Raw genomic sequence first — 16,738 nt, 5'->3', positions numbered from 1 at the left:
CAACCTTGTACCATTTGATTATGGGTAAATAAAACTTTTGTACTAAATTCACTTTTGTTGCTGGTTAAGATTCGGACATTCCACCACACTTTATGTTGGGCAATGGTTCATTTAAAACCAGAACTCCGTGTCTTCTCGGGGTGCACAGGTGGTACTATCCCAATTCAATATCACAGTTCAGCTCACAACTAAAAAGAGCCAAGAGAGTGTGAATAAATCATAAGTAATGTGTGCATACCGACGCTCCTAAAATTGCATTTAAGAGCACACACATGCTGTAAACCAGGGGTCAGCAACCTTTTTGAAAGCAAGAGCTACTTCTTGGGTAGTGATTAATGCGAAGAGCTACCAGTTTGATACACACTTAAATAAATTGCCAGAAATAGCCAATTTGCTCTATTTACCTTTAAGTCTATGTTATTATTAATAATTAATGATATTTACACTTAATTGAACGGTTTAAAAGAGGAGAAAACACAAAAAAAATGACAATTAAATTTTGAAACATAGTTTACCTTCAATTTCGACTCTTTAAAATTCAAAATTCAACCGAAAAAAAGAAGAGAAAAACTAGCTAATTCCAATCTTTTTGAAAAAATAAAAAAAATAATTTATGGAACATCATTAGTAATTTTTCCTGATTAAGATTAATTTTAGAATGTTGATGACATGTTTTAAATAGGTTACAATCCAATCTGCACTTTGTTCGAATATATAACAAATTGGACCAAGCTATATTTCTAACAAAGACAAATCATTATTTCTTCTAGATTTTCCAGAACAAAAATTTTAAAAGAAATTCAAAATACTTTGAAATAAGATTTAAATTTGATTCTACAGATTTTCTAGATTTGCCAGAATATATTTTTTTAATTTTAATCATAATAAGTTTGAAGAAATATTTCACAAATATTCTTCGTCAAAAAAACAGAAACTAAAATGAAGAATTAAATTAAAATGTATTTATTATTCTTTACAATAAAAAAAATAAATTTACTTGAACATTGATTTAAATTGTCAGGAAAGAAGAGGAAGGAATTTAAAAGGTAAAAAGGTATATGTGTTTAAAAATCCTAAAATCATTTTTAAGGTTGTGTTTTATCTCTAAAATTGTCTTTCTGAAAGTTATAAGAAGCAAAGTAAAAAAAATATGAATTTATTTAAACAAGTGAAGACCAAGTCTTTAAAATATTTTCTTGGATTTTCAAATTCTATTTGAGTTTTGTCTCTCTTAGAATTAAAAATGTCGGGCAAAGCGAGACTAGCTTGCTAGTAAATAAATAAAATTTAAAAAATCGAGGCAGCTCACTGGTAAGTGCTGCTATTTGAGCTATTTTTAGAACAGGCCAGCGGGCTACTCATCTGGTCCTTACGGGCGACCTGATGCCCGTGGGCACCGCGTTGGTGACCCCTGCTGTAAACTATAGAAGGGCAACTGAGCACAGGCTGTACTCTCACTGTGCAAGAGTTCTGCAACACAATCCATATGTTCTGCCATGCAGGGGACTTGGTTCTGGGTTCAGTAAGAAGCTAATGGCTCGTAGCATCTGATGCACATTGTGGCGAACATCATGTGGTGACTGGGGGTGGCGGAAGCTGTGCAGTTTCTATGAGGGGGAAAACGTATGCTGCGACATTCTGATACCGCTGTGTGTATCGGAATGGGAACAGCCAAGACGCCGTTGGCACACATTCTCACACTGGTCATGAATAGAGGATTTACTTTTGCACTTTTTACAATTCTTATCACGAGCTGCACAAAACCCAAAACATTTTGTTGCGTCCTCATGGCTGCCTGTCCCAGTATTCTCACCGTGGACCCAATTCCACAAGACCAAATCTGCGTGTAGACTGTCGGGTCCGTGATAAACTGCCTTCCCAACAATAATCAATCAAAGTTTGTTTATTATAGCACTTAATCACGAGTGTCTCAAAGGGCTGCACAAGCCACAACCACATCCTCGGCTCAGAATCTTAGATTTAGACTTGTCTAAGTCTAAGTCTAAGATCCCACATCAGGGCAAGAAAAACTCAACCCAATTGGATACAATGAGAAACCTTGGAGGGGACCGCAGATTTGCATTTTATTATTTATTTTATTAATTGCATTTCCATTATTTCCATTATTCTTTACATGTTAAGCATCCTCTTGCATTTCCATTGTTTTATTATTTGCATTTTATTATTTACATTTTATTATTTGCATTTTATTATTTTCATTGTATTATTTATTTTATAATTTTCATATTCATTATTTCCATTATTCTCTAAATGTAAAGCATTCTCTTGCATTTTCATTGTTTTATTATTTACATTTAATTATTTACATTTTATTATTTGCATTTTATTATTTGCATTGTATTATTTATTTTATTATTTGCAATTCCATTATTTCAATTATTCTTTAAATGTAAAACATCCTCTTGCATTTCCATAGTTTTATTATTTGCATTTTATTATTTGCATTTTATTAGTGGCATTGTATTATTGATTTTATTCTTTGCATTTTCATTATTTCCATTATTCTCTAAATGTAAAGCATCCTCTTGCATTTCCATTGTTTTATTATTTACATTTTATTATTTGCATTTTATTATTTGCATTGTATTATTTATTTTATTATTTGCATTTCCATTATTTCCATTATTCTTTAAATGTAAAGCATCCTCTTGCATGTCCATCATTTTATTATTTGCATTTTATTATTTGCATTGTATTATTTATTTTATTGTTTGCATTGTATTATTTATTTTATTCTTTGCATTTTCATTATTTCCATTATTCTTTAAATGTAAAGCATCCACTTGCATTTCCATTGTTTTATTATTTGCATTTTATTATTTGTATTTCTGTTATTTCCATTATTCTTTAAATGTAAAGCATCCTCTTGCATTTCCATTGTTTTATTATTTGCATTTTATTATGTATTTTATTATTTGCAATCCCATTATTTCCATTATTCTTTAAATGTAAAGCATCCACTTAGATTTCCATTATTTTATTATTTGCATTTTATTATTTGCATTTTATTATTTGCATTTTGTTATTTATTTATTATTTGCATTTCCATTATTTCCATTATTCTTTAAATGTAAAGCATCCACTTGCATTTCCATTGTTTTATTATTTGTATTTCTATTATTGGGACGGTATAGCTCGGTTGGTAGAGCGGCCGTGCCAGCAACTTGAGGGTTGCAGGTTCGATCCCCGCTTCCGCCATCCTAGTCACTGCCGTTGTGTCCTTGGGCAAGACACTTTACCCACCTGCTCCCAGTGCCACCCACACTGGTTTAAATGTAACTTAGATATTGGGTTTCACAATGTAAAGCGCTTTGAGTCACTTGAGAAAAAGCGCTATATAAATGTAATTCACTTCACTAATTCACTTCATTTCCATTATTCTTTAAATGTAAAGCATCCACTTGCATTTCCATTGTTTTATTATTTGCATTTTATTATGTATTTTATTATTTGCAATCCCATTATTTCCATTATTCTTTAAATGTAAAGCATCCACTTGCATTTCCATTATTTTATTATTTGCATTTTATTATATGCATTTTAAGATTTGTATTTTATTATTTGCATTTTATTATTTATTTTATTATTTGCATTTTATTATTTGCATTTTATTATTTGCATTTTATTATTTGCATTTTTTAATTTATTTTATTATTTGCATTTTATTATTTGCATTTTATTATTTATTTTAGTATTTGCATTTCCCTTATTTCCATTATTCTTTAAAGGTAAAGTATCCTCTTGCATTTCCATTATTTTATTATTTGCATTTTATTATTTATTTTATTATTTGCAATCCCATTATTTCCATTATTCTTTAAATGTAAAGCATCCACTTGCATTTCCATTATTTTATTATTTGCATTTTATTATTTATTTTATTATTTGCAATCCCATTATTTCCATTATTCTTTAAATGTAAAGCATCCTCTCGCATTTCTATTGTTTTATTATTTGCATTGTATTATTTATTTTATTATTTACAATCCCATTATTTCCATTATTCTTTAAATGTAAAGCATCCACTTGCATTTCCATTATTTTATTATTTGCATTTTATTATTTGCATTTTATTATTTGCATTTTTTTATTTATTGTATTATCTGCATTTTATTATTTGCATTTTATTATTTATTTTATTATTTGCATTTCCATTATTTCCATTATTCTTTAAAGGTAAAGTATCCTCTTGCATTTCCATTATTTTATTATTTGCATTTTATTATTTATTGTATTGTTTGCAATCCCATTATTTCCATTATTCTTTAAATGTAAAGCATCCACTTGCATTTCCATTATTTTATTATTTGCATTTTATTATTTGTTGTATTGTTTGCAATCCCATTATTTCCATTATTCTTTCAATGTAAAGCATCCACTTGCATTTCCATTATTTTATTATTTGCATTTTATTATTTGCATTTTATTATTTGCATTTTTTTATTTATTTTATTATTTGCATTTTATTATTTGCATTTTATTATTTGCATTGTATTATTTATTTTATTATTTGCATTGTATTATTTATTTTATTACTTGCATTTCCATTATTTCCATTATTCTTTCAATGTAAAGCATCCTCTTGCATTTCCATTATGTATGTTTACTCGTTTTGACCACCGACTAATGAATCTTTTTGTGATGTTTCTTGTTACTTTGCAGGTGTGGCAGTGTGGCGGCAGTATGGAAGTCCTCCCCTGTGCCAGAGTGGCCCACATTGAGCGCACCAAAAAGCCCTACAACAATGACATTGATTACTATGCCAAGCGCAATGCCTTGCGAGCAGCCGAGGTGTGGATGGATGAATACAAATCTCACGTGTACATGGCCTGGAACATTCCCATGAACGTAAGCATTGCTCTGTAGCAGGAGCCTCCCTCTTAAGTGCCTTCTTGCCTTGTCTCACTTCCACATCCAGACACGGAGATCATTTCTGTTGAGGTGTAAGGTGAAACAAAAACAGAATAAAAATGTATATGTTGAATGAACTAAAGACACTGCAAGAGTGCGTCTGCAAACAGACAAATGAGTGTCAAGTCAGTATATTTTCATACTTATCAGTTGGAATAATTGCTTTCAACAGTCTTTTGAGATTGGCTCTGAGAAACAAGCTGCTACTGTCATTAATAAAGAGGTTAATTATATTCAATCCTAATGGCTGCCATAATTGCTGAAGGACGTCAGCAAAGACCTCTGAGCTGGTTGCTGTTCATAAGACTTAGTCGCAAGGTACAAAGTGAAATGGCTCTACCCCCTTCCATAGTGTCATTAAGTGGCATGGAAACTATTGTACTGTGCTGCACTTTAATGTGTGTATAGTACAAAGACTTTGGATAAGATTAGCCTTTCTTCCCTCGCAAAACAATCATACACTGAATTTTCTATGCACGTTAACGAGCAAGTTACCTGCTGGGAGCCCATTTGCAGCGGTGCAGGAAGGCTTTATGAATCAACACTGCATATACTGTACATATATATATATATATATATATATATATATATATATATATATATATATATATATATATATATATATATACATACACTACCGTTCAAAAGTTTGGGGTCACCCAAACAATTTAGTGGAATAGCCTTCATTTCTAAGAACAAGAATAGACTGTCGAGTTTCAGATGAAAGTTCTCTTTTTCTGGCCATTTTGAGCGTTTAATTGACCCCACAAATGTGATGCTCCAGAAACTCAATCTGCTCAAAGGAAGGTCAGTTTTGTAGCTTCTGTAACGAGCTCAAGTGTTTTCAGATGTGTGAACATGATTGCACAAGGGTTTTCTAATCATCAATTAGCCTTCTGAGCCAATGAGCAAACACATTGTACCATTAGAACACTGGAGTGATAGTTGCTGGAAATGGGCCTCTATACACCTATGTAGATATTGCACCAAAAAGCAGACATTTGCAGCTAGAATAGTCATTTACCACATTAGCAATGTATAGAGTGTATTTCTTTGAAGTTAAGACTAGTTTAAAGTTATCTTCATTGAAAAGTACAGTGCTTTTCCTTCAAAAATAAGGACATTTCAATGTGACCCCAAACTTTTGAACGGTAGTATATATATATATATATATATATATATATATATATATATATATATATATATATATATATATATATATATATATATATATATATATATATATATATATATATATATATATATATATATATATATATATATATATATATATATATATATATATGTATGTATATATATATATATATATATATATATATATATATATATATATATATGTATATATATATATATATATGTATGTATATATATATATATATGTATATATATATATGTATATATATATATATATATGTATGTATATATATATATATGTATGTATATATATATATATTTAAATATATATATATATATATATATATATATATATATATATATATATATATATATATATATATATATATATATATATATATATATATTTATTTATATATATATATATATATATATATATATATATATATATATATATATATATATATATATATATATATATATACACATTATATTTGTATATATACTGAACAAAAATACAAACCCTATGACTTTTGGTTTTGCTCCCGTTTTTGAAATCAATGATCTAAACCTTTCACTATATACATACCTTTTTGCCAAGATAATCCAACCCACCTCACAGGTGTGGCATATCACGATGCTGATTAAGCAGCATGATTAATGCACGGGTGTGTCTCAGGATGCAACGACAACTATGACATGTGCAGCTCGGCTTTATTGGGGGTATGGAGGAGGGCTGTGCAAAGTTGATGGATGTTGCAGTTGGTGTGTCTGAGCATGGATATAAACCTGATATAAGCCTGATATAAGCCTGATATAAACCTGATAGAAGCCTGATATAAACCTGATATAAGCCTGATATAAGCCTGATATAAACCTGATATAAGCTTGATATAAGCCTGATATAAACCTGATATAAACCTGATATAAGCCTTATATAAGCCTGATATAAGCCTGATATAAACCTGATTTAAGCCTGATATAAGCCTGATAAAAGCCTGATATAAGCCTGATATAAACCTGATATAAGCTTGATATAAGCCTGATATAAACCTGATATAAACCTGATATAAGCCTGATATAAGCCTGATATAAGCCTGATATAAGCCTGACATAAGCTTGATATAAGCCTAAAATAAACCTGATATAAGCCTGATATAAGCCTGATATAAACTTGATATAAACCTGATACAAGCCTGATATAAGCCTGATATAAACCTGATACAAGCCTGATATAAGCCTGATATAAGCCTGATATAAACCTGATATAAGCCTGATATAAGCCTGATATAAGCCTAAAATAAACCTGATATAAGCCTGATATAAGCCTGATATAAACCTGATATAAACCTGATATAAGCCTGATATAAGCCTGACATAAACCTGATATAAACCTTATATAAGCCTGATATAAACCTGATATAAACCTGATACAAGCTTGATATAAGCCTGATATAAGCCTGATATAAGGCTGATATAAACCTGATATAAACCTGATATAAGCTTGATATAAGCCTGATATAAGCCTGATATAAACCTGATATAAGCCTGATATAAGCCGGATATAAACCTGATATAAACCTGATATAAGCCTGATATAAACCTGATATAAGCCTGATATAAACCTGATATAAACCTGATATAAGCTTGATATAAGCCTAATATAAACCTGATATAAACCTGATATAAGCCTGATATAAGCCTGATATAAGCCTGATATAAACCTGATATAAGCCTAATATAAGCCTGATATAAGCCTGATATAAGCCTGATATAAACCTGATATAAACCTGTATAAGCCTGATATAAGCCTGATATAAACCTGATATAAGCCTGATATAAGCCTGATATAAACCTGATATAAGCCTGATATAAGCCTGATATAAGCCTGATATAAACCTGCTATAAGCTTGATATAAGCCTGATATAAACCTGATATAAACCTGATATAAGCCTGATATAAGCCTGATATAAGCCTGATATAAACCTGATACAAGCCTGATATAAGCCTGATATAAGCCCGATATAAGTCTGATATAAACCTGATATGAGCCTGATATAAGCCTGATGTAAGCCTGATATAAACCTGATATAAGCCTGATATAAGCCTGATATAAGCCTGATATAAACCTGATATAAGCCTGATATAAGCCTGATATAAACCTGATATAAGCCTGATGTAAGCCTGTTATAAGCCTGATATAAACCTGATATAAGCCTGATATAAACCTGATATACGCCTGATAAAAACCTGATATAAACCTGATATAAGCCTGATATAAGCCTGATATAAACCTGATATAAGCCTGATATAAGCCTGTTATAAGGCTGATATAAGCCTGATATAAGCCTGATATAAACCTGATATAAGCCTGATATAAGCTTGTTATAAACCTGATATAAGCCTGTTATAAGGCTGATATAAACCTGATATAAGCCTGATATAAGCCTGACATAAACCTGATATAAGCCTGATATAAGCCTGATATAAGCCTAAAATAAACCTGATATAAGCCTGACATAAACCTGATATAAGCCTGATATAAGCCTGATATAAGCCTAAAATAAACCTGATATAAGTCCTGATATAAGCCTGATACAAGCCTGATATAAACCTGATATAAACCTGATATAGCCTGATATAAGCCTGATATAAACCTGATATAAACCTGATATAAGCCTGATATAAGCCTGACATAAACCTGATACAAACCTGATATAAAACCTGATATAAGCCTGATATAAACCTGATATAAGCCTGATACAAGCCTGATATAAGCCTAAAATAAACCTGATATAAGCCTGATATAAGCCTGATATAAACTTGATATAAACGTGATATAAGCCTGATATAAGCCTGATATAAACCTGATATAAGCCTGATATAAGCCTGATATAAACCTGATATAAACCTGATACAAGCCTGATATAAGCCTGATATAAGCCTGATATAAACCTGATATAAGCCTGATATAAGCCTGATATAAGCCTAAAATAAACCTGATATAAGCCTGATATAAGCCTGATACAAGCCTGATATAAAACCATGATATAAACCTGATATAAGCCTGATATAAGCCTGATATAAACCTGATATAAACCTGATATAAGCTTGATATAAGCCTGATATAACCTGATATAAACCTGATATAAACCTGATATAAGCCTGATATAAGCCTGATATAAACCTGATATAAACCTGATATAAGCCTGATATAAACCTGATATAAGCCTGATATAAGCCTGATATAAACCTGATATAAGCTTGATATAAGCCTGATATAAACCTGATATAAACCTGATATAAGCCTGATATAAGCCTGATATAAGCCTGATATAAACCTGATATAAGCCTAATATAAGCCTGACACAAGCCTGATATAAGCCTGATATAAACCTGATATAAACCTGATATAAGCCTGATATAAGCCTGATATAAACCTGATATAAGCCTGATATAAGCCTGATATAAACCTGATATAAGCCTGATATAAGCCTGATATAAGCCTGATATAAACCTGATACAAGCTTGATATAAGCCTGATATAACCTGATATAAACCTGACATAAGCCTGATATAAGCCTGATATAAGCCTGATATAAACCTGATACAAGCCTGATATAAGCCTTATACAAGCCTGATATAAGCCTGATATAAACCTGATATAAGCTTGATATAAGCCTGATATAAACCTGATATAAACCTGATATAAGCCTGATATAAGCCTGATATAAGCCTGATATAAACCTGATACAAGCCTGATATAAGCCTGATATAAGCCCGATATAAGTCTGATATAAACCTGATATGAGCCTGATATAAGCCTGATGTAAGCCTGATATAAACCTGATATAAGCCTGATATAAGCCTGATATAAGCCTGATATAAGCCGGATATAAACCTGATATAAGCCTGATATAAGCCTGATATAAGCCTGATATAAACCTGATATAAGCCTGATATAAACCTGATATAAGCCTGATATAAGCTTGTTATAAGGCTGATATAAGCCTGTTATAAGGCTGATATAAACCTGATATAAGCCTGATATAAGCCTGACATAAAAATGATATAAGCCTGATACAAACCTGATATAAGCCTGATACAAGCCTGATATAAGCCTGATATAAGCCCGATATAAGTCTGATATAAACCTGATATGAGCCTGATATAAGCCTGATGTAAGCCTGATATAAACCTGATATAAGCCTGATATAAGCCTGATATAAGCCTGATATAAACCTGATATAAGCCTGATATAAGCCTGATATAAACCTGATATAAGCCTGATGTAAGCCTGTTATAAGCCTGATATAAACCTGATATAAGCCTGATATAAACCTGATATACGCCTGATAAAAACCTGATATAAACCTGATATAAGCCTGATATAAGCCTGATATAAACCTGATATAAGCCTGATATAAGCCTGTTATAAGGCTGATATAAGCCTGATATAAGCCTGATATAAACCTGATATAAGCCTGATATAAGCTTGTTATAAACCTGATATAAGCCTGTTATAAGGCTGATATAAACCTGATATAAGCCTGATATAAGCCTGACATAAACCTGATATAAGCCTGATATAAGCCTGATATAAGCCTAAAATAAACCTGATATAAGCCTGACATAAACCTGATATAAGCCTGATATAAGCCTGATATAAGCCTAAAATAAACCTGATATAAGCCTGATATAAGCCTGATACAAGCCTGATATAAACCTGATATAAACCTGATATAAGCCTGATATAAGCCTGATATAAACCTGATATAAACCTGATATAAGCCTGATATAAGCCTGACATAAACCTGATACAAACCTGATATAAACCTGATATAAGCCTGATATAAACCTGATATAAGCCTGATACAAGCCTGATATAAGCCTAAAATAAACCTGATATAAGCTTGATATAAGCCTGATATAAACCTGATATAAACCTGATATAAGCCTTATATAAGCCTGATATAAGCCTGATATAAACCTGATTTAAGCCTGATATAAGCCTGATAAAAGCCTGATATAAGCCTGATATAAACCTGATATAAGCTTGATATAAGCCTGATATAAACCTGATATAAACCTGATATAAGCCTGATATAAGCCTGATATAAGCCTGATATAAGCCTGACATAAGCTTGATATAAGCCTAAAATAAACCTGATATAAGCCTGATATAAGCCTGATATAAACTTGATATAAACCTGATACAAGCCTGATATAAGCCTGATATAAACCTGATACAAGCCTGATATAAGCCTGATATAAGCCTGATATAAACCTGATATAAGCCTGATATAAGCCTGATATAAGCCTAAAATAAACCTGATATAAGCCTGATATAAGCCTGATATAAACCTGATATAAACCTGATATAAGCCTGATATAAGCCTGACATAAACCTGATATAAACCTTATATAAGCCTGATATAAACCTGATATAAACCTGATACAAGCTTGATATAAGCCTGATATAAGCCTGATATAAGGCTGATATAAACCTGATATAAACCTGATATAAGCTTGATATAAGCCTGATATAAGCCTGATATAAACCTGATATAAGCCTGATATAAGCCGGATATAAACCTGATATAAACCTGATATAAGCCTGATATAAACCTGATATAAGCCTGATATAAACCTGATATAAACCTGATATAAGCTTGATATAAGCCTAATATAAACCTGATATAAACCTGATATAAGCCTGATATAAGCCTGATATAAGCCTGATATAAACCTGATATAAGCCTAATATAAGCCTGATATAAGCCTGATATAAGCCTGATATAAACCTGATATAAACCTGTATAAGCCTGATATAAGCCTGATATAAACCTGATATAAGCCTGATATAAGCCTGATATAAACCTGATATAAGCCTGATATAAGCCTGATATAAGCCTGATATAAACCTGCTATAAGCTTGATATAAGCCTGATATAAACCTGATATAAACCTGATATAAGCCTGATATAAGCCTGATATAAGCCTGATATAAACCTGATACAAGCCTGATATAAGCCTGATATAAGCCCGATATAAGTCTGATATAAACCTGATATGAGCCTGATATAAGCCTGATGTAAGCCTGATATAAACCTGATATAAGCCTGATATAAGCCTGATATAAGCCTGATATAAACCTGATATAAGCCTGATATAAGCCTGATATAAACCTGATATAAGCCTGATGTAAGCCTGTTATAAGCCTGATATAAACCTGATATAAGCCTGATATAAACCTGATATACGCCTGATAAAAACCTGATATAAACCTGATATAAGCCTGATATAAGCCTGATATAAACCTGATATAAGCCTGATATAAGCCTGTTATAAGGCTGATATAAGCCTGATATAAGCCTGATATAAACCTGATATAAGCCTGATATAAGCTTGTTATAAACCTGATATAAGCCTGTTATAAGGCTGATATAAACCTGATATAAGCCTGATATAAGCCTGACATAAACCTGATATAAGCCTGATATAAGCCTGATATAAGCCTAAAATAAACCTGATATAAGCCTGACATAAACCTGATATAAGCCTGATATAAGCCTGATATAAGCCTAAAATAAACCTGATATAAGCCTGATATAAGCCTGATACAAGCCTGATATAAACCTGATATAAACCTGATATAAGCCTGATATAAGCCTGATATAAACCTGATATAAACCTGATATAAGCCTGATATAAGCCTGACATAAACCTGATACAAACCTGATATAAACCTGATATAAGCCTGATATAAACCTGATATAAGCCTGATACAAGCCTGATATAAGCCTAAAATAAACCTGATATAAGCCTGATATAAGCCTGATATAAACTTGATATAAACGTGATATAAGCCTGATATAAGCCTGATATAAACCTGATATAAGCCTGATATAAGCCTGATATAAACCTGATATAAACCTGATACAAGCCTGATATAAGCCTGATATAAGCCTGATATAAACCTGATATAAGCCTGATATAAGCCTGATATAAGCCTAAAATAAACCTGATATAAGCCTGATATAAGCCTGATACAAGCCTGATATAAACCTGATATAAACCTGATATAAGCCTGATATAAGCCTGATATAAACCTGATATAAACCTGATATAAGCTTGATATAAGCCTGATATAAACCTGATATAAACCTGATATAAACCTGATATAAGCCTGATATAAGCCTGATATAAACCTGATATAAACCTGATATAAGCCTGATATAAACCTGATATAAGCCTGATATAAGCCTGATATAAACCTGATATAAGCTTGATATAAGCCTGATATAAACCTGATATAAACCTGATATAAGCCTGATATAAGCCTGATATAAGCCTGATATAAACCTGATATAAGCCTAATATAAGCCTGACACAAGCCTGATATAAGCCTGATATAAACCTGATATAAACCTGATATAAGCCTGATATAAGCCTGATATAAACCTGATATAAGCCTGATATAAGCCTGATATAAACCTGATATAAGCCTGATATAAGCCTGATATAAGCCTGATATAAACCTGATACAAGCTTGATATAAGCCTGATATAAACCTGATATAAACCTGACATAAGCCTGATATAAGCCTGATATAAGCCTGATATAAACCTGATACAAGCCTGATATAAGCCTTATACAAGCCTGATATAAGCCTGATATAAACCTGATATAAGCTTGATATAAGCCTGATATAAACCTGATATAAACCTGATATAAGCCTGATATAAGCCTGATATAAGCCTGATATAAACCTGATACAAGCCTGATATAAGCCTGATATAAGCCCGATATAAGTCTGATATAAACCTGATATGAGCCTGATATAAGCCTGATGTAAGCCTGATATAAACCTGATATAAGCCTGATATAAGCCTGATATAAGCCTGATATAAGCCGGATATAAACCTGATATAAGCCTGCTATAAGCCTGATATAAGCCTGATATAAACCTGATATAAGCCTGATATAAACCTGATATAAGCCTGATATAAGCTTGTTATAAGGCTGATATAAGCCTGTTATAAGGCTGATATAAACCTGATATAAGCCTGATATAAGCCTGACATAAAAATGATATAAGCCTGATACAAACCTGATATAAGCCTGATACAAGCCTGATATAAGCCTGATATAAGCCCGATATAAGTCTGATATAAACCTGATATGAGCCTGATATAAGCCTGATGTAAGCCTGATATAAACCTGATATAAGCCTGATATAAGCCTGATATAAGCCTGATATAAACCTGATATAAGCCTGATATAAGCCTGATATAAACCTGATATAAGCCTGATGTAAGCCTGTTATAAGCCTGATATAAACCTGATATAAGCCTGATATAAACCTGATATACGCCTGATAAAAACCTGATATAAACCTGATATAAGCCTGATATAAGCCTGATATAAACCTGATATAAGCCTGATATAAGCCTGTTATAAGGCTGATATAAGCCTGATATAAGCCTGATATAAACCTGATATAAGCCTGATATAAGCTTGTTATAAACCTGATATAAGCCTGTTATAAGGCTGATATAAACCTGATATAAGCCTGATATAAGCCTGACATAAACCTGATATAAGCCTGATATAAGCCTGATATAAGCCTAAAATAAACCTGATATAAGCCTGACATAAACCTGATATAAGCCTGATATAAGCCTGATATAAGCCTAAAATAAACCTGATATAAGCCTGATATAAGCCTGATACAAGCCTGATATAAACCTGATATAAACCTGATATAAGCCTGATATAAGCCTGATATAAACCTGATATAAACCTGATATAAGCCTGATATAAGCCTGACATAAACCTGATACAAACCTGATATAAACCTGATATAAGCCTGATATAAACCTGATATAAGCCTGATACAAGCCTGATATAAGCCTAAAATAAACCTGATATAAGCCTGATATAAGCCTGATATAAACTTGATATAAACGTGATATAAGCCTGATATAAGCCTGATATAAACCTGATATAAGCCTGATATAAGCCTGATATAAACCTGATATAAACCTGATACAAGCCTGATATAAGCCTGATATAAGCCTGATATAAACCTGATATAAGCCTGATATAAGCCTGATATAAGCCTAAAATAAACCTGATATAAGCCTGATATAAGCCTGATACAAGCCTGATATAAACCTGATATAAACCTGATATAAGCCTGATATAAGCCTGATATAAACCTGATATAAACCTGATATAAGCTTGATATAAGCCTGATATAAACCTGATATAAACCTGATATAAACCTGATATAAGCCTGATATAAGCCTGATATAAACCTGATATAAACCTGATATAAGCCTGATATAAACCTGATATAAGCCTGATATAAGCCTGATATAAACCTGATATAAGCTTGATATAAGCCTGATATAAACCTGATATAAACCTGATATAAGCCTGATATAAGCCTGATATAAGCCTGATATAAACCTGATATAAGCCTAATATAAGCCTGACACAAGCCTGATATAAGCCTGATATAAACCTGATATAAACCTGATATAAGCCTGATATAAGCCTGATATAAACCTGATATAAGCCTGATATAAGCCTGATATAAACCTGATATAAGCCTGATATAAGCCTGATATAAGCCTGATATAAACCTGATACAAGCTTGATATAAGCCTGATATAAACCTGATATAAACCTGACATAAGCCTGATATAAGCCTGATATAAGCCTGATATAAGCCTGATATAAGCCTGATATAAACCTGATACAAGCCTGATATAAGCCTTATACAAGCCTGATATAAGCCTGATATAAACCTGATATAAGCTTGATATAAGCCTGATATAAACCTGATATAAACCTGATATAAGCCTGATATAAGCCTGATATAAGCCTGATATAAACCTGATACAAGCCTGATATAAGCCTGATATAAGCCCGATATAAGTCTGATATAAACCTGATATGAGCCTGATATAAGCCTGATGTAAGCCTGATATAAACCTGATATAAGCCTGATATAAGCCTGATATAAGCCTGATATAAGCCGGATATAAACCTGATATAAGCCTGATATAAGCCTGATATAAGCCTGATATAAACCTGATATAAGCCTGATATAAACCTGATATAAGCCTGATATAAGCTTGTTATAAGGCTGATATAAGCCTGTTATAAGGCTGATATAAACCTGATATAAGCCTGATATAAGCCTGACATAAAAATGATATAAGCCTGATACAAACCTGATATAAGCCTGATATAAACCTGATATAAGCCTGATATAAGCCTAATAAAAGCCTGATATAAGCTTGATATAAACCTGATATAAACCTGATACAAGCCTGATACAAGCCTGATATAAACCTGATAAAAGTCTGATACAAGCCTGATATAAGCCTGATATAAACCTGATACAAGCCTGATACAAGCCTGATACAAGCCTGATATAAACCTGATATAAGCCTGATATAAGCCTGATATAAACCTGATATATACCTGATATAAACCTGACATAAACCTGATATAAGCCTGATATAAACCTGATATAAACCTGATATAAACCTGATATAAACCTGATATAAACCTGATATAAACCTGATATAAACCTGAGCATGAGTGTAAGTTACAAGTGTTTCCCAGCATGCC

General features: G+C 31.8%; 1 protein-coding gene across 2 annotated transcripts in view; it reads left to right on the top strand.

The window, feature by feature from the left end:
• Positions 1–16,738, top strand: part of galnt9 (polypeptide N-acetylgalactosaminyltransferase 9) — a 230,961-nt gene that overhangs the window by 180,611 nt on the left and 33,612 nt on the right. For both annotated transcript variants that reach the window (XM_062051655.1, XM_062051656.1), the window contains one exon: positions 4,684–4,869. In XM_062051655.1, the coding sequence (XP_061907639.1) occupies positions 4,684–4,869 (186 nt within the window). The remainder of the gene's footprint in view (positions 1–4,683; positions 4,870–16,738) is intronic.

Source organism: Entelurus aequoreus, linkage group LG06 (genome assembly GCF_033978785.1).
Source record: "Entelurus aequoreus isolate RoL-2023_Sb linkage group LG06, RoL_Eaeq_v1.1, whole genome shotgun sequence".
NCBI lineage: Eukaryota > Metazoa > Chordata > Actinopteri > Syngnathiformes > Syngnathidae > Entelurus > Entelurus aequoreus.
The sequence above is the reverse complement of the archived record's forward strand: the minus strand, read 5'-3'. Positions and strand labels throughout refer to the sequence as shown.